General features: G+C 36.2%; 2 protein-coding genes across 3 annotated transcripts in view; one reads left to right on the top strand and one right to left on the bottom strand.

The window, feature by feature from the left end:
* The first annotated feature begins 10,351 nt into the window (after window positions 1–10,351).
* On the top strand, window positions 10,352–11,773 carry LOC137398140 (ribosomal RNA large subunit methyltransferase E-like). Of its 2 annotated transcripts, none has more exons than XM_068084247.1 (2): window positions 10,352–10,693; window positions 11,130–11,773. In XM_068084247.1, the coding sequence occupies exons 1-2, from the start codon at window positions 10,384–10,386 to the stop codon at window positions 11,549–11,551; spliced, it is 732 nt and encodes a 243-aa protein (XP_067940348.1). In that variant the 5' UTR covers window positions 10,352–10,383; the 3' UTR covers window positions 11,552–11,773. The 2 variants fall into 2 exon arrangements, with proteins under 2 accessions (XP_067940348.1, XP_067940354.1); XM_068084253.1 differs by having other exon boundaries at window positions 11,133–11,773.
* LOC137398129 (uncharacterized) overlaps window positions 11,554–23,334 on the bottom strand; it is a 31,804-nt gene continuing 20,023 nt past the window's right edge. Inside the window, exons 11-22 of the mRNA XM_068084240.1 lie at window positions 22,605–22,789; window positions 19,547–19,665; window positions 18,848–18,850; window positions 18,054–18,285; window positions 17,461–17,553; window positions 16,625–16,732; window positions 15,927–16,079; window positions 15,114–15,239; window positions 14,395–14,587; window positions 13,859–13,951; window positions 12,067–12,163; window positions 11,554–11,755 (exon numbers count right to left, since the gene is read on the bottom strand). Of these exons, the coding sequence (XP_067940341.1) occupies window positions 11,695–11,755; window positions 12,067–12,163; window positions 13,859–13,951; window positions 14,395–14,587; window positions 15,114–15,239; window positions 15,927–16,079; window positions 16,625–16,732; window positions 17,461–17,553; window positions 18,054–18,285; window positions 18,848–18,850; window positions 19,547–19,665; window positions 22,605–22,789 (1,463 nt within the window). The 3' untranslated portion in view covers window positions 11,554–11,694. The remainder of the gene's footprint in view (window positions 11,756–12,066; window positions 12,164–13,858; window positions 13,952–14,394; window positions 14,588–15,113; window positions 15,240–15,926; window positions 16,080–16,624; window positions 16,733–17,460; window positions 17,554–18,053; window positions 18,286–18,847; window positions 18,851–19,546; window positions 19,666–22,604; window positions 22,790–23,334) is intronic.

The following is a 23,334-nucleotide window of genomic DNA, read 5'->3' on the forward strand; positions in this document are numbered from 1 at the left end:
ATTGTAAACAGAACTGTCCTACATCAATTTTATATAAGCTTTACAGTAATTCTTTGTTAAGCTCTGAAATCATTATGTAATTTTGAATATTAAAAACATGGAGTAGTGGCATGCCCACCAAATAAATTATGTAATTTCACCACTGATAGCTAAACATGTTTTCTCTTTCGCTGCCTCTCATTGAAATTACTTTACAACATTCAGATAAATGAAAAGTATTTTAACCTTACAAACTCAGTTTTAATGCAGTATTGCCCTGACTGCCATACTGAACTCTCATGCTTTTAGAATAATCATTTAGACTAAACCGGTAAGGTGGATGAGATTCTAAAGTAAAAATAAGTAGCCTACAATGACACACAAATAATCAGTTAACACCGACATGGCTTTTTTATACATATGAAAATCAAAATTGTTTTCACAAAGGTTAAAACTATTTACTGATATAACAACTTTAAGATATTCTCTTCTTCTGTAGTAGGTACCGTATAGCACTTCCTATGAGAGACACTTGTTGGTGCAATATTAACTATATGTTTTGACAACACCCATGCATCTGGATTTTGGAAAGAGAAACTCTAGTTATTATATAGTTGTTTAAATAGCTTTATTATGTGTTGACACATAAAAGTGTAGGCTACTGTGTGTTTTATATGTATCTATATTTCCTTTATATAGCCCAATATTTTAGGATTCTTTGCAAGGATTCTTTAGATAACTTACTTTATCATTAGTAAAGATGATATTGAGTGCATAAGTTTGGTTATTTGTTAATGAAACAGTAAAGAAGTGAGTCTTCGAGCATGTTTGGTTTCTGGACTATGTAATCACAATAAGGTATCTATAAAATAGACTTTTATTTTCGTCTTTTAATTATTCTACTCAAATTTAATACAAAATGTTTTTATTTCATAATTAATTTTTGAGCAGAGCATTTTAGAGGCTGTTGCCAAGCGCAAATTGCAAACGCTGCATGCGTACATAACATTCTGCGAGTTTAAAAAGCATTCTCCGACCTGTTAAGGTTTAATAGGCATGGGGTCACTAGTATTGGATAATAGCTAAAGATAAAGATAAGAAAGAAAATAAGATAAGAATTAAAACTATTTTAGTTTTCAACTACAGCAATAAAATTAACACAAAAATGAACGCTGAACGCACAACATTAATTGGAATTCATAAAACTTACAACATATGGCACATATGAATATTGTTAATATAAGCAGAAGGAACTAAAAAAATTGAATATGAAAATTAGACTAAAACTTTAAATTCTGTCATAAAATATGATTGAACGATTTTAGAAGTTAAAAACTATTTTGCGAAATGTTCAGTGCCTGTAATATTATCACACGAACTAGGAATATTTTTGCTCGCCACGAATTGAAGAATTGAATGGAATCGCGCAAAAACTTAACCCAAAATATTTCAATCGTTAAAAATGAAGGTAGTCGATTGAAAAATATTTCTTATAACACTACAAGATTTCTATGAGTAATAAACAAAATCTTACGCTACAAGCATGACTGCCTGTTGCTATATTAAAACGCGTAGGCTTTAGATTTTCTCGGCATCCCAAAGAGCCAACGCGTTACAATGACTAAAGCACCTTTATGTTGGAATAATGTGTATAATTGTACCGTTACATGAGCGTTCCATCTGCTCCCAAACATTAATTGAGTGGTTTAGTCAAATAATGGACGATGTTTTGGAAAAGAAAATTTTAGGAAGATAGCGCAGCTCAAAATTTATTTTAGTCACTAGTTGTTTCAAATATTTGCCTTCTATATTGTTAGTGAAAAGCTTTTGTGAAACTGCTGTAATACTTAGTGTGAGGATTAATTTTGAAAACATTTTGTCAAAAAATAGACCACACCTGCAAAGTGTTGTGGAAGTCAGCGATGACTTCCGCGATGACACGGCCAGCGATGACACGGAGTTCCAATCACTCTACAAACAAACAGGTCGCTCATCCACAATAGCTTTTTACCAAAGACAATACGAGACCTTAAATTGCAGACCTCTATGTAACATTAATTCATAGATTCTAATTATGAAACCAATTACTGGAACACTGTTTTACAAAGAAAAAATCCATTTGGGTCTAATTGAGGCACGCCCCTTACATCCCTAGGTGGTTTAGCGTGAAGAATCCTACGAGGTAATACGAGGTATGACTATCCACTTGCAAGTGGCTTCTGGTTTCAAGTTGTCTTATACCGAATGAGTATTAGCTCTCATGCACAACTAAAATTGTTGCAAGCAAGATGACTGGTGAATGTGTATGGCTTTTTATTACGCAAGATAAAGCTTCACAGAGATGAGTTAATGTTCAAATAATCCACAAATGTCCATATAGTTTCGTCGCTTGTAGACAGTATCTCGTGCTCTTTGTTCTTCTGTCTCACTAGGGTATCTTCCTTCGTTACATATTTTTCCCCATCCTTTTATACACTGGCTTGAATATCCTTTTATACAGTGTTATGTGATAGTCCATTGGCTTTCCATGAAAGCTGGCTTGCATATTACTATGCTAATCCCAGGATAGCTTGATGCATAAGGCTATTAGAAATAGCTGAGTTTAGCAAATCCATAACATACTCCACCCCTAGATGCGGTGCCAGTAATCAAATGTAGGCTTACCAGCGTTGATAAGGCAAGTATGGATTTAAGTCCAATAGTGACAACCTTGTTGCATCCTTAAATTACAGTGCTTAGTTGTCTTTATAGCGTAACTGGTTTTCTTGTTCAACTAGGATGTTGTTAGGGTTTTTTGGCCTGAGTCGAAGTGATACTTCAGGTCATCATATTTGTGAAGCAGCTTCACGTAGCGGCGTTGAATTTAATTCTTTTCTTTGACAACTTCATCAAGGCAAGATTCCAGTGTATTTTTGTAGTCATGATGTTGCTTTGCATATTTTTTAGCATGCAGCTGATAGGCTGTTGCAAGTGCATGAGTAGCTTTGCTACTCGAATACAATCTGCTGCTACCAGCTGTGCTAGCAGCCCAATGCTTGCGAGAGTTCCTGGTTGCTCCACAATGTTGTACCTTTCCTGTGAAAAGACTACTGTTGCCGAAAGACTTATGCCCAGCATGACTTTGTGGATGTCTTTTGCTATGTGTGAGCCTTGATTGGCATTGCTCTTGTTTAGCCCCAACCTCCTTTGCTGATGCAAATTGAAGCCGTTTATCTGAACAGACATGCAGCTGCTCCTCCATTCCTGGAACATCGAGCGTCGAGGTAGTGGCAGTACTGTCCGCATGGCTTACTCTTGTTCTTGTGCATGGTTTATCCGATTTGTTGTAACTGGTATAAGACACAGGTTCAACCAATTTACCCATAATCTTAGGAGTGAACCTTTGTGGTTCCTCTTGATTAGAGGTTATGGATGGCTGTGACCTTTTCTTTAATACCGTACAACTCTTTATTAGATGTGTGTAGTCTCCACATCGGAAACAACGTTTCACTCTTCGAGATTTTCTATTAGTTTTGTTATCGCTTTGTCTCTTTTGCTCCAGAGCAGCAATTCTGGCAGACTGATCTTTTACCAGCTTGGTCTGTTTAGCCATTTCTAGTAAAATTAAACGAAGCACATCAGCTAAATTTGTCTCATTGCAGTCAGTGTAGTTTTCTGCAGTCCCGCAGTTAACACTGCTCAAATTGTCTATTTGGGTAACTTTAGGAAGATCTTTTGGTGGTCGCACTGGTTGACGTCCAGCTAATTCGTCTTCTGCTGGAGACAATACGAGATTGCTGGCAGCCTGTCTGTCCTGCAGTTCCAACACATATCGTCAATGAAGGTTGCCCCATCAATGTGTACTGATGTAAAAAAAATCACAAATCACAAATGATGTATCAGAGCGCATGACCTGCTTTGGCTGTTTCTCCGCAGTATCAGCAAATGGATTAGCTAATGGGTTACTGATCGACAGGAATGGATTAGTAGACATTCTGGAGTCTCTGCCTTGAGCCATCTCTCTTCAGAGAGCTGTTTAACAATTATTAGGTTGTGCGTACAGCTAAACTTTCAGTAGCAACAGGATTACAGATATCCCGCTGCTGCCACCAATGTTGTGGAAGTCAGCACTGACTATTCACTTGCAAGTGGGTTCTGGTTACAAGTTGTCTTATACCGAATGAGTATTAGCTCTCATGCACAACTATAATTGTTGCAAGCAAGATGACTGGTGAATGAGTATGGCTCTTTATTAACGCAAGCTAAAGCTGCAGATATAAGTTAATGTTCAAATAATCCACAATGTCCATATATATTTTCGTCGCTTGTAGACAGTATCTCGTGCTCCTTGTTCTTCTGTCTCACTAGGGTATCTTCCTTCGTTACATATTCTTACCCTTCCTGTTATACACTGGCTTAAATATCCTTATATACAGTGTTATGTGATAGTCCATTGGCTTTCCATGAAAGCTGGCTTGCATATTACTATGCTAATCCCAGGATAGCTTGATGCATAAGGCTATTAGAAATAGCTGAGTTTAGCAAATATATAACAAAAGTCTATTTCGTTTCCTCACTACGAAATTCATCGCTCAATGTATAGACTATAAGTAAACACGCCTGTTATGTTTAATTGTGCATAGTAATATTGTTGAAACAGGCATGTTGATTCTAAAGATTATAGACGTGACATGATGAAAATATTTTAGTATGGATAGCTGACGTTATGTGACAATCTGTAGCATGCCTACATTTTACTTCTCTCCTTTACCTAACCCCTGAGTTTAGTACAATACATTAAATTGATTGTCTTTAATCAAGCCCGTATTCAATTATTATATGATTAGCTTAACACATTTTTAATCAACCAATCATCAGCAACCACTATTTTTGTGCCATATTTATTACCAGGTGTACCTCTGTCATTTTTTCTCAGTTTCAACCTGGCTATTCTATTCACATCACAATAAAAATGCCCTCAGATAATATCCACATATATAAGCTTTTTTATGTACACATAAAGCTTGTACACATTAAAATGTCTGCTCACAGTCCTCACTCAACAGGCGTTATTGTTGATTTCTGGTTTATTTTCGTATATTCAGTATTATCAGTATTATCACTATTGAATAAGAATGTACTGTCTTTTAAGAAAGCCTAGTCGTAAATCATTGCGTATTCATTCATGTATTGATTAAATTGTTATAAATAACATTAGATGTTATAATGGTAGGCTATTTCATTACAAACTGATTGAATGTGCCGTGTTGAAAACACGGGATGTAAACAATATTACATTTTTGCCCCTTAAGTGAGCAGAGCTAAAATGAAAGCCTATGCAACTATATCAAAGCACCTGTTGGCAGATGTTTCATCAGCTTATAAGCCAGTGACTTATTTTTCACAACTGCTCAAATAACTTTATAATTAGAAAATAAGATTCAACTTATAGGCCTACTGGGACCCACAAGCTGAGGGCATAAATACAGCCATATTTCTTGAAACAAAAGGCAAAGATGTTGCTGCTGATTTTTACAAAATATGTGCATCTATGCTGAACTGACCTAGGTTTTAGCTGAAACATCACAGGATTAGGGTAGTTAAAAATGATGGGACGGAAGCATTCAAAATCTACAGAACACTATGCAAGTATACAGATACTGAGAGTTTTGATTCTTTATACACATTTCCCAACTATAACTATGAGTGATACAGAATCCAATATAGGCTACCTAATTCACGCCAAAATTTTTGTATTAATTGCAATAAAATAAAGAGGCTACCAACAACATACTAACCATTTGTCTTAGCCAACCGCCAATTCGTTAAAAAGCAAATTTTGCCAGTTTAAAGCAGCGCTGACAAATTTCCACCAAACAATTAAGTGCTACATTCCTAATCTACAGCTATGGCATGAACAAGCTAGACCAACACCAAGCTCCGCAACTATAACCAACAAAAATGTGTTGCCTGCAGTAACACAAATCATCTCGCAAAGGACTGCAGATTTAGAGCTAAATTTGAATGTGGTTGCAGCAAGAAAAAATGATACATCGAGGAAGTGCGCTTCATAGAGAAGGAAGGAAACAAAGAATAGCATTTATTTGCGAACAGAACATACATTTTTGTGATCCCTGCCTCGGATCAATCAAAGTACGACAACTGAGACAATCAGTCTCTGGTGGCAGACTGCTGGGCAACAACCCATCTTGTCAATGATGAAAGTTCTCAGCCTTGACCAAACCTTCAAAGTTTCAAACCAAGCCATAAAGCTTGCCGACGGATGACGTTCCAACCAGCTGGTGACAGTCAGAGGCATTGCAAACTTTGCCAGTGTTAAGGAAAAAATCCCACTCACCATAAATAAATGTTCAAAAGGCTTTGCAGGCCTCTACACAAACGTAATACTTTTAGCAAAAATAATGCACACTTGACTAATAAGATGAGTTTCTAATAAAACTCATGAGAAACCGGTTCTTCTTCCACACCAAACATAGGGATTCAGCAAATGTCACCTAATCATTGTTAGATTTCCTGGATGCTTAACCATATGAGCAACACCCGTATCATTAATCTTTAAAAAGTCAACTGGTTGATTGTATCAATATCCAATCAAGCAGCACCTTATAAAATATGTGGCGAGGGCCAAATCACAAACAAGACTACCAACTAGAGCCAATTGTAGCCACTACATTTGGGTATGCTTCTACAGTACATATTTAGGCTATAACACCAACTACTAGATGTCAAAACTCATCATCAAATTCATCGATTAATTCTTTCATATTGTTGTTCATATAAATTCGCCGCAAGAGTAATACTACCAATGCACTAAAGCATTTCACGGATGACCACAAAAGAGGTATACACAGACAAAGGTATGGAGTATATCAGTCAGCTCTTCAAAAAGCATTGTATTCTTCATAGCAAATTGAAAAGTCACAAATGTCCTGGTGAACCATCATAGATACAAAACCAAGTTCCCTGAAAAATTCAAACATTCCAAAGACTTTTTAGGGATCTGCCATCAACTACTCATAATATCAATGATGAACCTGGAAGATAGCTTGCTAGCTATTCATAAGCACCAAGCCTGATATGATAAAAGCACAAATTTGTCTTACATTGGACATACGATACAGAAAAAACGAACCAAAATTGAATGATTGTGGACAGACTGGAGCATATCTCAGTATCAATACAAGAGCCTAAAGCTACTTCGTACTCACATCTGTAAAAGCTGTAACATCACAGACATAAAGGTGCATCAACTTACATAAAATAGTGAAAATGACAAATAAACACCGTACTACCAGGACTTTTACATAAGCCCACTTAGTTTACATATAATTGCTAAATATTTTTGTAAGATAGGGCTTCACTTTATCTCCTCAAATTGATCCAAGCTGGACCATATTTAGCTATACCACCATTAATTTCATAACTGCTTCAGATTTGCGCAAAATCTTTACTTTCAGTCCTCTATGATGCGAGTTCACATTTTGCTTTGGCGTTATGTGTAAAGCATTACTTTGGTAGCCCACAATCGCTTGTGAAACTTTTGTATTTCTGATAAAATGTACATTTTACTAAATATGAATACTTTGCTCTGAGTATTCTAATTTAGTGCTAAATTGTATCAATCTAGATCATGATAGATAAACATTAATGTATTTCTCTATTTTATCTCTATTACAGTTTGCTATATCACCCATCCCATATTTGTACTGGGTCTAAATACAAATTCTAATCAACATTGTATCTACATATATGTAACCAATTAAACAATGTGCGCACTTCAAATAGGTTTCATGCAGGTTATAAGAATAAGTACATATATATACATGTATCCGCTGTGATATTCCTAAGCAATGCAATATTTTGATCCCAGATACTGTACTTGCTTCACGAAAACGTGTTAACTGATATAAATACATCGGAAAAAGTTTTGTCACAAGTTGATGAGCTATGCTCTTTATACTACATACACGTACTACATACACATACTACAGGTTGCGATGTGCAACTTGATTGATTTGAGTTCTCGGCCGTTGAACAAACTTCCTTGCAAAAGATAATTTTATGTAATCCTATCACATATTTGTAATAATTTAACATTGATATGTTGCATTGCAATCAGTTCAGGATCTGCACGGAAATAATTATGTATTTTAGTTTGTACAAACAAGCCGTCGTGCCATCTTATCAGGTCCATATGCTTATGGCTCAGTAGTACACTATACCAGGGAATTTTACAATAAAATAGAACATGTTTGAATCTGAGCTAGAATTTTCATCCAATTTCGTAAATTCATATTAAACTCGTAAATCCTCATATCTGGCTCAATCAATAATTTTGCGTAGAACTGTAACACGTTCTGGTACTACCTTTTTTAGAGCATTTAAAAACTAGGCTCTACATTATAGATATACTTCATTATAGATATACTTCATGTAGGATCATTTCTACATGTATGATATTTCAAAATCATGATTATTATTAAAGCATTGAAAAATAACTCGGAAAGTTGCATTTAACGAAGATTTTAAACAAAGTATGTCATCTATAAATATGAATACTTGTGCATATTATGGCCTATACAGTCACACCTCGATTTTCGACCATAATCCATTCAGAAGGTTGTTTGAAATTTGATTTGTTTAAAATCCGAAACCATTTTTCCTATTATAATTGATGTAAATAATTTTAACTTGTTCCAAATCTAGAAAACAACTTTAAAAGCATTATTTGTACCGTTGTAGACCATAAACCTTATACACATGTAATAAAAGATCATATAATATGTAAAATACAGCGATTGCTTCATGAAAATCTGTTAACTAAACTGTTACTGAATTGGGGAATGTAGACCCTACTGTACTGCTGTATGTGTAGCAACTCGTACCCCAGCCTCATTTACTCAGTCTTGTGTGTTGTATACCATAAGCAAAAGAGTGTGAAAATAGACTGTGGGTCTCGTTTGAAGAAACGATATTTAAGAGCATGAAAAAAATACATTTCAGATATTTTATTTTTATTAATTTAAAAGGTTAGTTTAAAAGACCAAGGTTAAAATTTACTTAAATTCTGGCAAGAGTACAGTAACATATTCTAGCAAAGATGGTGTGAAATAAAAAAGCACAGCAGAAGCAGTTAACTGTTGTCTACTTCTACGAACTAAAGCTTAAAAAATATCGTCTTCCAGTTTGAGTGAAAGCTGAATTTTCTATCAGTCTGAGGCATGAAAATCTCAAATTTTTTGGTCAACATCCGATTTGGGTAAGATAAAAAACATTCGAAAATTGAGGTCTGGCTTTATAGTTTTAAGGAGTTTTCATCTGTGTCTGCGGGTCAGCAGCTTAACATCTTTTGTAATCGTATTAGTAATCAGGATTTCCACTGCAAATGTTTGATTAATATTATTAATTGATAATTATCTGCTAGGAGAGATCTGACTGTCTCAACATAACATTTAATTGGAATTAGAAACTTGATATCCCATACCTTTAGACAGCTTGTTGTTGCTAGTTGACTGTGCAGCGCTACATTCATTAGTTTCTACACCAACCTTCAAAGCATTAAATACATTGCACTGTCTGTTTAAAATCTCAAGGAGTACCCAATGATAGATATCCTAGAGACCTAGATATGGTAAAAGGGCATTCATGGTAAGGGAATTGTAAATCACTCGTTTAATTTTTTAATCAAGCTGTTAATCACAATCTTTTAAATACATGCTGACCATTGATCATGTTGCTAGTGCGTGGCATAACATCTGCAGTAGGAGAAATTGCTAACATAAATGTATGCAAATTGCGTTATGAGTGTTTGCTATGCATAAAAAATATCAAATACCGTAAAACCTCTGAATAAAGGCCATGGTGCTCTATTTTTCAACCCTTCTTCTGTAGTGGCGGTCAATTGGAGGTGGCATTTAAATAAAGGGTGGCGCTTTATTTTTCAACCCTTCTCTCATGGTGGCGTTCAAATAGAGGTGGCGTTCAAATAGAGGTGGCGTTCAAATAGAGGTGGCGTTCAAATAGAGGTGGCGTTCAAATAGAGGTGGCGTTCAAATAGAGGTGGCGTTCAAATAGAGGTGGCGTTCAAATAGAGGTGGCGTTCAAATAGAGGTGGCGCTCAGTTAGAAGTTTTATGGTATTATCAGTTGTATAAATTTCTGGTTCTGCTAAAGCATAACAATTAGCACATATGACTGTAGTAGCAGTTACCTTATTATTGTATGCACCTGTAAGGTTATATCTAGTGAAGTTCTATGAACACTAAAAGCGATATTACATATAAGTAGTTTTTCAAAAGTAAAATGGTGGTGGGCTGCTATATTATTTTGTAAGCAGATAACAAACATGTATTACTGATATCACTGCAGGTGTGCGCTGTCAATCTAAAACTATACAAGCAGAAGGATGAATATCTCCCCTGTTGGAAGTTGCTCTTCTAAGCTTGTAGCTAATGCAACGTTCAAACAGTTGTGTAGATACAGCTCGTCAAGGAAAATCAGCCTTCAAAAGACAAGTTCAAGGCAATGGCTAATTCGTCAAATGAATGACAAGTATGTCAAACTTGCTCGATATGAGCACTACAGGTGCAGGAGTGCGTTCAAGCTCCTTGAAATCGATGAGAAGTATAAGATATTAGAGGCTGGTATGTCAGTCTTAGATTGCGGTGCTGCACCAGGATCATGGAGTCAAGTAGCTGCCAAGCTGGTCAACTCAGGTGAGGGCATGTTATTTGGTGCCCTTGCTCATGTTAATATCGTGACCTAGATTCTACTCTGTCAATGTGATTACCTTTATGCTGAGTGATTACCAAGGAAAACCATCCATTATCAGCCCATGAACATAAAACTCTGCATATGAAAACAAAGATAGTAATACATACAACATGCGTTGCTTGTGGGCACAGCCCTTTCTACTCAGCACCTAGCGTAAAAATGTGTCACCAGTATTTGTCGTCAAATTTAGTTTTATATGAAACATGAAGAGTCAGTTTTCATAATTTGGTGCACAATTTTATCAACACTCTAAAACTTAATTTTCTCATAATGCCACTGTCAGTTGATAGGTTGAAAAATGCCCTAGTTTTCGTTTACGCCACAAAATGATACAGTATATCAAAATTTAGCATAATATGTAAATCTATCTTTTGACAGAAGATAAGAGAGGTTTCATTGTGAGCATAGACAGAGATTTCTTCCACAAGGTAGAAGGCTGTGTATGCATCAGGAATGCTGACTTTACACAGAAGACATCAAGGGACAAGGTTATTGAGGTTTTAGGTGATAAAAGAATAGACTGCGCACTCAGTGACATGGCTCCTAATGCCACAGGACACAAGTTGATGGACCATGAGCAGATCATTGACTTGCAAGTGAAGTTTGTGGAGTTTTCAGAGCTGGTTCTGAGACATGGAGGCACATTGCTCTGTAAGATCTTGGAAGGTAACAGGACTAAACAATTTACTACTTATCTTGAGACTCTTTTTGATGACGTCAAAAAGGTTAAGCCTGATGCTAGTAGATCAAATTCTGCTGAAATATTTGTGTTAGGACGAGGGTATAAGCGGCCAAGATAGGCTGCACATTGAATACATCAATAGATATATATATATACATGTATATACTGTATATATAAAAACACTCATTTGATATATAAATATACACATTAATATGGCTATAAATAATTTAATCTTTCTGTAGTAAGTTTTGGCTGTGATTTTCATGCGAAAAATTTGTCATCATTCTGGGTCTCCATTCTGTCCTTTCTACATTTGTCTCTTCTACAACAAAACACGATTTTGTCCCATGATACACTTTTGTTTAGCAATGTTGGTCAATGAGATCAATCTGTTTTACTTGTACATATATGTACATACATGTATTTTAAAACTGGGAGAATTCTTTGATGGCACGAATTCGCTTCAATGCTGACAATCCATCAAGTTCAAATTTGTGGCTTTGCAAATCAGATGCTTAAAACTTTAGACAATCGATTCTAGAGACGAGAGGTCTACTTCTAAATAGCCTTGCTAGGGACTACCCTCAAACACTGGGCCATCATTACCTATGACAATACTGAGTGAGTACCCACCTGGCCACATTAAATGATAGGTTCTGTATTCGTTGCATCGTCATAAGCTGGATAGATGGGTGGACAGGTACCACATGCCCATGAACTCCAAGGTTTTCTACAATATTCAACAGCAGAAAGATAACAGAGAAATGTGTATGTCATTTTAATGGCTGCAAACCAAGCAATGCACGTGATGTTATAACAACAACTCTAACATATCCGCACTCATATATGTGTATTTGTATAAATTAATGCCCCTTACTTATTGAATGGCCCTCGTATATACACACATGCAGTATATATATATATATATACACAAATGCAACACACTCCCCACACACACTCATACATGTACACGCATATATGTGGATATATGTATATATATATAAAATCAGATGATTTTTATAACTAAAGTTTCTCATGGCAGCTGCAATGCTATTTCACGCTTGGCGCTCATCAGGCTGCAATTGGCAGTTTGGCAAGATAGTGCGATGCTTATGAACTATCAGGAAGATAACTCCAACCAGAACCAACAAGAATTCGACAAAATGAAACAACTACCAAGATGCACTAACACAAAGTGGCCATAACTACCAACTCCAAAACCCAACAGAAACAACCACAAAAACAAAACACCGTAGAAGACGCAAAACAATGGCTCAAATGCTGCAATCAACATAGGAAAGAAAGACATTCAAATTGTTTCCAGATGCTTTCACAAAACACCCTTTCCGCAAATTCTTTGACAAACACACACTGAAAATCAGCTACTCGCGTATGTCAAATATGAAGTGCAGGTACATGATACATGCACAGTGTGACAGTACAATAAACTCAGCTAAGAAAAACAAACCAAAACCAAACAAAAAATACTAGACAACAAGTGCATCACCAAAAACAATTTATGAACCCGAAATAAATAAAACTGACAAGAAAACAAAGTAATGTATTGGAATGTGTGCAACAGAATTAAAATCTAGGTACAACAACCACAAAGCTTCATTTATTCAGAAATTAGCAAACATGATATTTAAAAAAAAACAATGAAAATTGGATAGAAATACAAATAAAATCACATGCCCAACCCTACAACAATGGAACAAAATGCTGCATCTGATGTCTATTAAAATACTACATAATGTTCAAACCAGAACTAACAATACTAAATAGAAGGGATTAACATCAACATGTAGGCATGTGCGGAGTTATTTTAGGGAATTCATAAGCAGCACCACTACACCGCCCAATCTTGCCAAAACACAATCGCAGCCTGATGAGCGCCAAGTGTGAAACAGCGTTGTAGCAAATACTAAATTACGTTACATTAAATCTGATGCAACAAAAGTTCACACAATAGTAACCCTAATGAAAACGAAGAAAGATAACAAAATGATGTCAAACTTGCAGGTGTCTGTATATAGCCAGTTGGCCTATACATAAAGCTGACAAGAGCGTGCTAAACTGAAGTACTAAGCGACTGTATGACCAAAATCTTTGATAAGAGAACTATCTTTTCTTTACGACTCACTAAACTCATTGTGGCTTTGGCTATGAACTAGTGAGGGCGGAGGTAGCAGTTGGTGTCCTCTGTGCAACTGCTCAGGAGCTAGCTTAATTCAAAGTCCAAGCAGCTTTTTGATCTTAAGACTGCCTGCTCGAGTTACTACTAAAATTTGTTAACTCTTGTTAAAGGAATGATAAAACTCCTGCAGTGGGAGTTTGAGTACCTAACAACAGCTTAAGGAATCTCGTGCATACCACAGAGTGTATGTCTGGGCTACAATACAATCTGTGTTTTGAGCATACATACCTTCATGTGTGGGCCTGCTTTTTTGTATGAATTCGTGAATACTCGAATCCAATTTGTGGCTTTGTTCAACCAGCTGTAGGTAGGCTAGGATACCTGCGAATGAGGAGTACATACATCAGTTCGAGATGGTAAGAACAGTGCAGCATTGCAACAAGAGCCATATTACAATGACTTGATAGGCTACAAAAGCTCTTGGGCTAACCAAAAAGGCATGGTAGTGACATCGCACCCAACTAAGTAGTTGTATTTATTTAGTGAAGGATCATTGTTTCTATTGGTATTTTACAACTTGTAAGGCATCTTTTGTGTGCACCAAGATAATTACACAAAAAATTTCAACAATTGAGATGTAGCTCTTTTCAGGTTCCATGAGCTAACTGATGTATCACATGACTATCTTAGGCACTAGATAATCTGAAGGTAATCTTAGGCACTTAGGTAATCTGAACGCATACATCTTCAATCGGCGTCGAGTCTATGATGTAACTTCAATCTAGACATAACCAATAGATTGTCAATAAATATATTGTAATTACATGCAAGTTTGCTGACATGAACGTGGAAGACATCGACCTGATCTAACTGCTGAAGAAGCAATGTCTCTGAAAAGAGTGCCTTGCGTCTTTTCTCATCCGGAACTTGTAAGATGTGATCAACGGCCTCACTGAACTCTTCGTCATTCATGAGCCCCATTTCCCTGCTTGGGTACTGCATGAGCTGCTGCTCCAGCTGGTGCCAAAATACATTTATTAACTCATGTCAGCATTCAATGATAACAATCGGACATTAGCACTAAGCAGTAGCATCTTGATTTCAACTGAACAAGACTCAATGAGCATTTATGTTTTGTTAACAACTTTACCTTGTAAGTAATTAAGTTAAGCAGCGAAAGATACAAATCATATTTTAATGCGTGTCTGGTAATGATGTTATCACATTGTCTAATACACAATTCAAGCTGGTGTGAATGAGTTACCTTTTTGGTGTTGCCTGAAACATAAAAAGACAGCTACCAGATTGGTCAACAGAAATGTTCCTAGACATAAAAGGTTTCGCCTTTAAACTCAAGATCAGAAAATCTTAGTCCTTGCGACAGTCTGCCTGCATCCTATAACTGGCAGGACCCACATACAACTCAACTAACTCTTATTAACACAAACTAGTTTATTGCATAACCCACCCCTAACCTTTTTGCAATGCCCTCCTGTGTATCCACTACTAATTGTTACAAGATATTTTATAACCGAACACCTACATCCTGAATTCGTGGTTCCCTGCCTTTTAGTGTTAAGTGTAGGATGTATTCAAATACATGCAACTTGGAGACTTTGTTCTCACTGAATGACACGTAGCCCATCTGCATAGATTCTAAATCTTCATCCTGGACAAAAATTAGGAGAAATTTTTAATAAGCGTTGTGGCTGACGCGCCTGATCCTTCCCAAGAACATAAGAAAGCTGAGTCTAACATCAGTGATGATGAGCCCCAACAATAACATCAACTAGCATGGCAACTATGCTTCAGCTGATCAACAGTATCAAGGAAGGGGAAGAGTTGTGTATGTATTCTAGTACTTTCTAGTAGTTCTACTTGTAAACTCCTCATAAAGGCTGCTCACTTATTTACATTCAAGCACAACCAATTGAGCAATTAATTTGATGTAGTGTGTCGTTCAAAAGAAACAGTAGGAATCAAGCTGTGTCTCCATCAACAACATTCTTTGCAATGCATGTTAACTTTTTTTTGGGTCTTCCAACAGTGCAACTGCTCATGAAAGGCCACAATGGTTTTATAAACGTGACAAAATTATCTATTGACAAATACTGAAGCTTTGTATAAAATCTGCCACATTTAAAACCAAATAATTGTTGCTAAGCTAGAGTAGCCAGAGTGCTGGTCTAGAGTAGTCAGAGTGCTGGTCTAGAGTATTCAGAGTGCTGGCCTTGAGTAGTCAGGGTGCTGATCTAGAGTAGTCAGAGAGTTGGTCTAGAGTAGGCAGGGCACTGATATAGAGTAGTCAGAGTGCTGGTCTAGAGTAGTCAGAGTGCTGGTCCAGAGGTCAACTCACTTGGATAAATGGATAAACAGAAGCAGCGAAAGCACGGAAGTCCTCGACATCCTGCCAATCAATTGTTTCAATGTAGTTGCTGAGTACAAGCATGTATCTACAGGCAGCGAAATCTATGTTGCCGACCAGGGAATGAGCGAATAGCTGTACATCCTACAACACAGGGCCTGCTTTCAAGACATATCACTCAACTAAGCCATTTCACATAGCTAAAACATGTTACAAAACTTAAATATATTACATAGCAAAGACATGTTAAGTAACTAAAACATGTTATGAAACTAAAACATCCTATGCTACCAAGACATGTTATGCTTCCAAGACATGTTATGCTTCCAGGACATGTTATGTTACTGAGAAATGTCACATGTCATAATTACATACCCTATTCATATTTATTTAAAAGTATTGACAGCGAAGCGAACATAGTCCTCCACAAATCAATTACTTTTAAGAGTGATCCATAAGTCACTGGTCCAACGGGTAAAAAAAATGTCATGATGTAAAAACCCATTTAAACCTGGTTCTGCATATTCAAAAATGATAGCACTGGCTTTGTATAAAATGTATGTTTTTCGCACAGAAGAAAAACAACAGAACGAGTTGGGACAATTTGACCCGATGTAAATTGTTGCACCGAGTGGCTATGACCTCAATGCTCCATTATGATGTGTTATGGCGTGTAGAAACTCAGTTACCCTGTGATCTCGAGAGAAGTCAATAACTGCTGATAAAAAATCATGAACAGCTGCATATTTTGCTTCTTCCATTATATAACGGTCTCCAAAGAACTGGTAGAGGTTATCCTGCAACATACATACAATTATAAACTAACATGTAGTAGTTGAATTTGCTATATTTCAATATAAAAGCTCGTGCATTAGGTTAATAAAATTATATTATGTATTAATGGCGATGCTTAAAAATCATGTTTTACCGTGTTACAGATATCATACCAGGACTCACAGTGTTATGGATATCATACCAGGTCTCACAGTGATACTGATATCATACCAAGACTCACAGTGTTACGGATATCATACCAGGTCTCACAGTGTTATAGATATCATACCAGGTCTCACAGTGATACAGATATTATACCAGGTCTCACAGTGATACGGATATCATACCAGGTCTCACAGTGATACAGATATCATACCAGGTCTCACAGTGATACGGATATTATACCAAAACTCACAATCTTACAGATATCATACCAAGTTTCACAGTGATACGAATATCATACCAGGCCTCACAGTGATACGGATATCATACCAGGACTCACAGTGTTACGGATATCATACCAGGTCTCACAGTGATACTGATATCATACCAAGACTCACAGTGTTACGGATATCATACCAGGTCTCAGTGTTACAGATATCATACCAGGTCTCACAGTGATACGGATATTATACCAGGTCTCACAGTGATACGGATATCATACCAGGTCTCACAGTGATACAGATATTATACCAAGACTCACAATCTTACGGATATCATACCAAGTTTTACAGTGATACGAATATCATACCAGGACTGAGCCATAACCATCTTCTTCAGAAGAATTCTCATCTTGCCACACAACGTAAGCGAGAAACTGCTCATAGAAGGACATCATTTTATCCTAAATATAGGCAGAAGGCAGCGATGTATAAACGCAGCAGTTCACTATTGAATCATATTTGTTATTAAGTATGAATAAAGTAGAGAAACTAAACGAAGAAGCGAAGCAAAAGTACACATTTTGTCTCCATGTTAGTAAAATGATGCATCAAACATAACATCAAGTTGAAGATAGCAATAAATAAGCTCACTACTAAAAGTTGCTGTGAAGTTGTTAGGCACAATTTCGACTTTGCCGAGATGTCTTTAATAGAATTAAAAGCAACTGCGAATATAAATGGCTTAAATCAATGACAAGAACATAATAATAACTACCTACTCTCTGTCAAGTTACAATGATGAAACCAATAGAAATAGGCATGTCATAAATTGAGAAAATGTACGGTTGTTTACAGGGCAGATGCAAAGACTGACATTTTAAAAATTTTATTGTGAAACTGGTCAGAATATTAGCTGTTACAAGGTGTGCTCTTTACAATAAGTATGGTAAGTAACCCTTACTAACGGCAGACTCCGTCCTATACTTCGCTTCATATCTGTGCGTGACACGTAATCGTCCCAGACCTTCTGTAAGGAGTTCTTCATTTGCACAAATTTGCTACCGGATGTAGATGCTTGCGGAGAAAGCCTACCAGTACTGTCAGCACTTCTTTCAGATCTTCCTCCAGCGGACCCCTTCATAGAAGATGTGTTGCGGGCAGCTGTGCTAGCTGTAGCTGGGGCCTTCACTTGCCTTCAGTCAAGTGATAAAACATAAACTCACCATGAATTCTTGTTGGTCGCTACATACACCAACACTTGACACTGTTCTGTTAATCGTTAGCTCTAAGTATTTAAAATGGTTAAACAGTTGGGTTAATAACTAGATAGATGCATTACATGATGATGCATCTTGCCTGTCTGCTCTTTATGGTTTTTGGAGACTCATATTGAAGTAAAACACACAAAATAAATTATACAAATGACAATTTCTGACACTAGTTATGAGTCTTCTCCCAATCAGAACGACTGACTTTGAGAGCAGCTCTTTGTGGCAAGAATCAGCACATTGAGGAAGCCAGACACCTGAGTAACCTAGGGTGAAGCGTGTTGAAGGCACCAGGGCTTTAGAGTTGTAAGGACGTCAACTATAAGCTAAGTCACTACCTCAGATCTTCAGATGACCAACTCATTAACTCAATTGAGGCTGTGATGTATTACTACCTCGTGTTCTAAAATGACTAAGTCAACTTGAGCCAATAAATCGCATCGGCATTGTATAGCGTAGTATTTCAGTTGCAATAATTGTAGTACACCCTCTCTCTCACTATTTTCTCTCCATCCCTTTTGTTCACTCTCTCTCTCCTTCCCTCTCCCCCTCTCTCCTCCTCTCTCTTCCCTCTCCCCCACCCTTTCCGTCTCTCGCTGTCTCTCTCTGTATTCTAAAGCACCTATAGTTACTAAACACTTGACAATTTCTTTTGTTAATAATTAAGTACTCATCAAAAGAAATGGTACCTAACAATGGAGCAAATAGTTAAACTAAATGTGTATTAATTCAAACACAGTAGAAATAATTTAAAATTCTGCAAAGGTTGGTAAAACTAAAAAAAATATGTTACACATCTTGAGCACTCGCCAAAAAAGTAATCAAACTATGGAGGGCAAATATAGGATATTTGCCCTCCATAGTGTTTATGATCAGATGGAAGTCTAGTTGATACGCTGAGTGATCAAATAAAAGATGTTCATTACTGAAAATATAATTACTTCTACAAGGGCAAACTATCAATGCAGTGGAAGAATCTCATCTGTTGATGTTTCATCATAATCATAGAGCTCTGGAGATCCAAAATTGAGAGCTGAAAGTCAGCTGATGATCAGGAAATCACTTGCGGTACTCAATTGCGAGTTGACTGATCAGTCTGATCAATACTACTACCTAGCCTTACCTCATGAACGGTTTAAAAAATAGTGGTAACTATTGAAAGGAAATAACACCATTAAGCACTTACTCAAGATTGGCAGCTTTAGAAATCATCACGCTTGGCCTCTTCAGTCTAATGTGAGTGACCTTGTGGGGCATGAGGATCACCTTATTCTCACCAAGAAGCTTGTGAGGACAGGCAATAGTCTACAGTGCAAATTATATAGCTATCTTTCTTCTATCTATATATATTTTTCAAAGTTTGTCGTCGTATGCTTATTTGTAGGATTGATTGTCCGGCTATAGATCTTAAATATTTGGAATAAAGTTTCCGTACTGAAGAAGATTCGATCTCAGACCCTGCCATTCACCAGTCTGACACCCTACCCACTAGTGACTAGACTAAATAAATCAAATTGCTAGCTAACCGATATAAGACATTATATGAGAACAAATACCTAACTGCTTTGCGTATGACACGGGTCTTAGCATATTGTCACGAGAAGCTGTTCGATCACAATATTAAACGTGCTGGCTAATAGCACGCAGGCTAATAGCAAAAACTCTCACTACTTCTCATTGTTTATAAGACAAAACGCTTTTCTCATGATATGTAGTTTGATAGTTAGAATGGCAAATGTTGTTATATGTTAAATACAAATCGATTTTCTGTCCAAAGACCGTTTTATTACCCGGGCAACACCGGGTAGCACAGCTAGTATATATATATATATATCAGTGTTAATTTGTCATTTGTCCAGTTATAGCGATAAAGTTTTAGGAATGAAAAATCTGCTTCGCACAGGAATTGAACTCGGAACCTCCAGTTCTGCAGACAGGAGTAGGCTACTGTTCATTACATTATGCGCCCAACTGGCCATACTATGAATTAATTGTGCTCATCACACTTATTACATCTGCCAATCATTAATGCCAATTGGTTAAAATAGCACGCTTTACATTTCAGCCCGCTTGAGGATCATGAGTGTGTGAGAGATCATGACGTGTAATCTAACGATTATAAGCAGAACAATAAGCACAGCTTTTATTAGAGTAAAGATTTAAATAAGCTTAAGTTACTACTTTAAATTACTCAAACTCATTGGTTGAAGAAACTTAGCTAATGTCAACTAATTTACCTGCTACTGTTTATAAGCTGTTTTTTTTATTACCAGTGCAACGCGGGTCATTCACCTAGTATATATACATGTATACTCATGCTACAGACAGTCCTGTTTTGGCTATTTCAGCCTCATTAGTGCAGCATGATGAGCTTATTATAGCAGCTGATGAGTATAATATACATACTGTAAATATATATCTCTCAAAGTATGTGGATCTGTCTGCCAGAATTCCCGCTATAGCTATTAAAATCTTAGAATAAAAGACCCATACCGAAAAAGGTTTAATCTCTGACCCTCCCATTCACCAGTGCTACGCCGCACCAATTAGACCACAGAGTTTGATTTGTTCGCTAGCCGATATATGTCACTATATGGGAGCAAATACCCAAAGGCTTTGCGCACCATGCAGGGTGATTGCGTAATGCCACAGATGAATAGCTCTTATTAGTAAGCGTACTCAAATTTTCCATTTAGCAATGTGCCAGGCTAATAGCAAATGGCAGACAACTCTCATTACTTCTCATTGTTTATAAACTGATTTTTATTACAGGAACAACGTCAGGTAGAACAGCTAGTATACATATACATGTATACATATTTATATATATATTTATATATATACATGTACGTATATACTATGTTTATATATATACATAAAAATAGTATATTTATATGCAATATTTACTACTATATATATATATATTTATATATATATATATACATAGGCCTATAGTAGCTGTGCTACCCGACGTTGTCCGAGTAATAAAAAAGTCTTTCGTCAAAAAATTTATTTGTATTTAACATATAACAACATTTGCCATTTTACCTCTTAAACTACAAATCATGAGAAAAGTGTTTTGTGTAATTGAAATAAATTGAGAGAGAAAATAAAAACAACTGTAAAAGTTTTCAAACTTTGTCAAACAACTTTTAAACCTCATATCATGAAGAAAATGTTTTGTGCAGGTCAAATACTTTAAAAAAAATAAAACAACCATAAAAAGGTTTAGAGGTAAATGTGAAATAATTAGCAAGTTATAGCTAAATTAAGTCGGTTTTGCTACGATTACAATAAAATATGATTCGGTAGTGATATAATTGATGCGAACTGAGAAAACAAAATAAAAATCCCGAATATGTTGAATTAATAATATAACAATTATTGCATAGAAGTGTGTGTATCAAAAAGGTTACTGTGCCACCAGAAACTATCCATCAAAACGTTGAATACGACGATACTGGTACCTCTCGATACCGGTACAAATGTAAAAATGAGATATCCGCACTGTTTTTGTCTGACCGAACGGAGAGATAATGTCGAGGCTTTTATCATGGAGACGATATAATTGTTCGCCCGAGAAGAATTAGCCTTGACCCCAGATATAGTGATTGAACCTTGCAAAAAATATCACTTAACAGGGCATCGTAACGCATGGCCACATCAGTAAAATAATCAGCGTGCGCTATAGCTATAAATATAGCCGAAGAAACACACACATAATATCTATTTCTCAGTTTGTGTGTGGATATGTGTGTCTCTCCGGCTATAGCTATAGCGCACGCTGATTATTTTACTGATGCGGCCACGTGTTACGATGCCCTTGTTGGAAAATATTTTTCATAAGGTTCAATTGCTAAACCGCGTTCAAGGCGTTCAAGATTCTTTTGGAGCGGACAATTGTATTATCTTCGTAGGAAGGGCCTCGACCTTCTCTCTCCGTTCAGTCAGACAAAGACAGTACGATATCTCATTTTTAGATTTGTATCGGTATCGAGAGGTACCAGTGTCGTCGTACTCAACATTTTTATACACACACACACTTCTATGCAAGAACTGTTATTATTAATGCAACATATTCAGGAATTTATTTTGTTTGCTCAGAACGTATTAATTGTATCTATTATTGTATCATTACCGAATCAGCTTTTATTGTAATCATAGCAAAACCGAATTAACTTAGCTATAACGCTATTACGTTCAGTTATTAAATTAGCATACAAACCGTAGAGAAGTTGTCTCACCTTCTCGTGGCAACTATCACAATAATGGCAGTCCTGGTGGATGTAGTAGTTCTTGCCTCCGTCCTGAGAGTAGTAGAGCATTGCAGCATACTTGCTAAATATTCTCTCATGTGGTATGAAAGGATTGCTCTCATAATCCTCATCAACATAGTCTCCCGCATCCAGACTCATCTTCTTCACTTCATCTGTACATAATGGAGTATATAACTATATATCACTAGTTTATATCATAATAGAGTATATAACTATATATCACTATTGTATATCACAATAGAGTATATAACTATATATCACTATTATATATCACAATAGAGTATATAACTATATATCACTATTATATATCATAATAGAGTATATAACTATATATCACTATTATATATCATAATAGAGTATATAACTATATATCACTATTATATATTATAATAGAGTATATAACTATATATCACTATTATATATCCTAATAGAGTATATAACTATATATCACTAATATATATCATAATAGAGTATATAACTATATATCACTATTGTATATCATAATAGAGTATATAACTATATATCACTCTACACAGACATAGCTAGAATATGAGCTGAGCGGTGATACCTAAACTAGAGCATAAGAATAAGAGATACGACTACTGTACTATGGAACGTAGTACAAGTTCACAATATACCCATACTATACACACTGACATACCCATACCATACACACTGACATACCCAAACTATACAC

This window comes from Watersipora subatra, chromosome 1, assembly GCF_963576615.1.
Source record: "Watersipora subatra chromosome 1, tzWatSuba1.1, whole genome shotgun sequence".
Lineage (NCBI taxonomy): Eukaryota > Metazoa > Bryozoa > Gymnolaemata > Cheilostomatida > Watersiporidae > Watersipora > Watersipora subatra.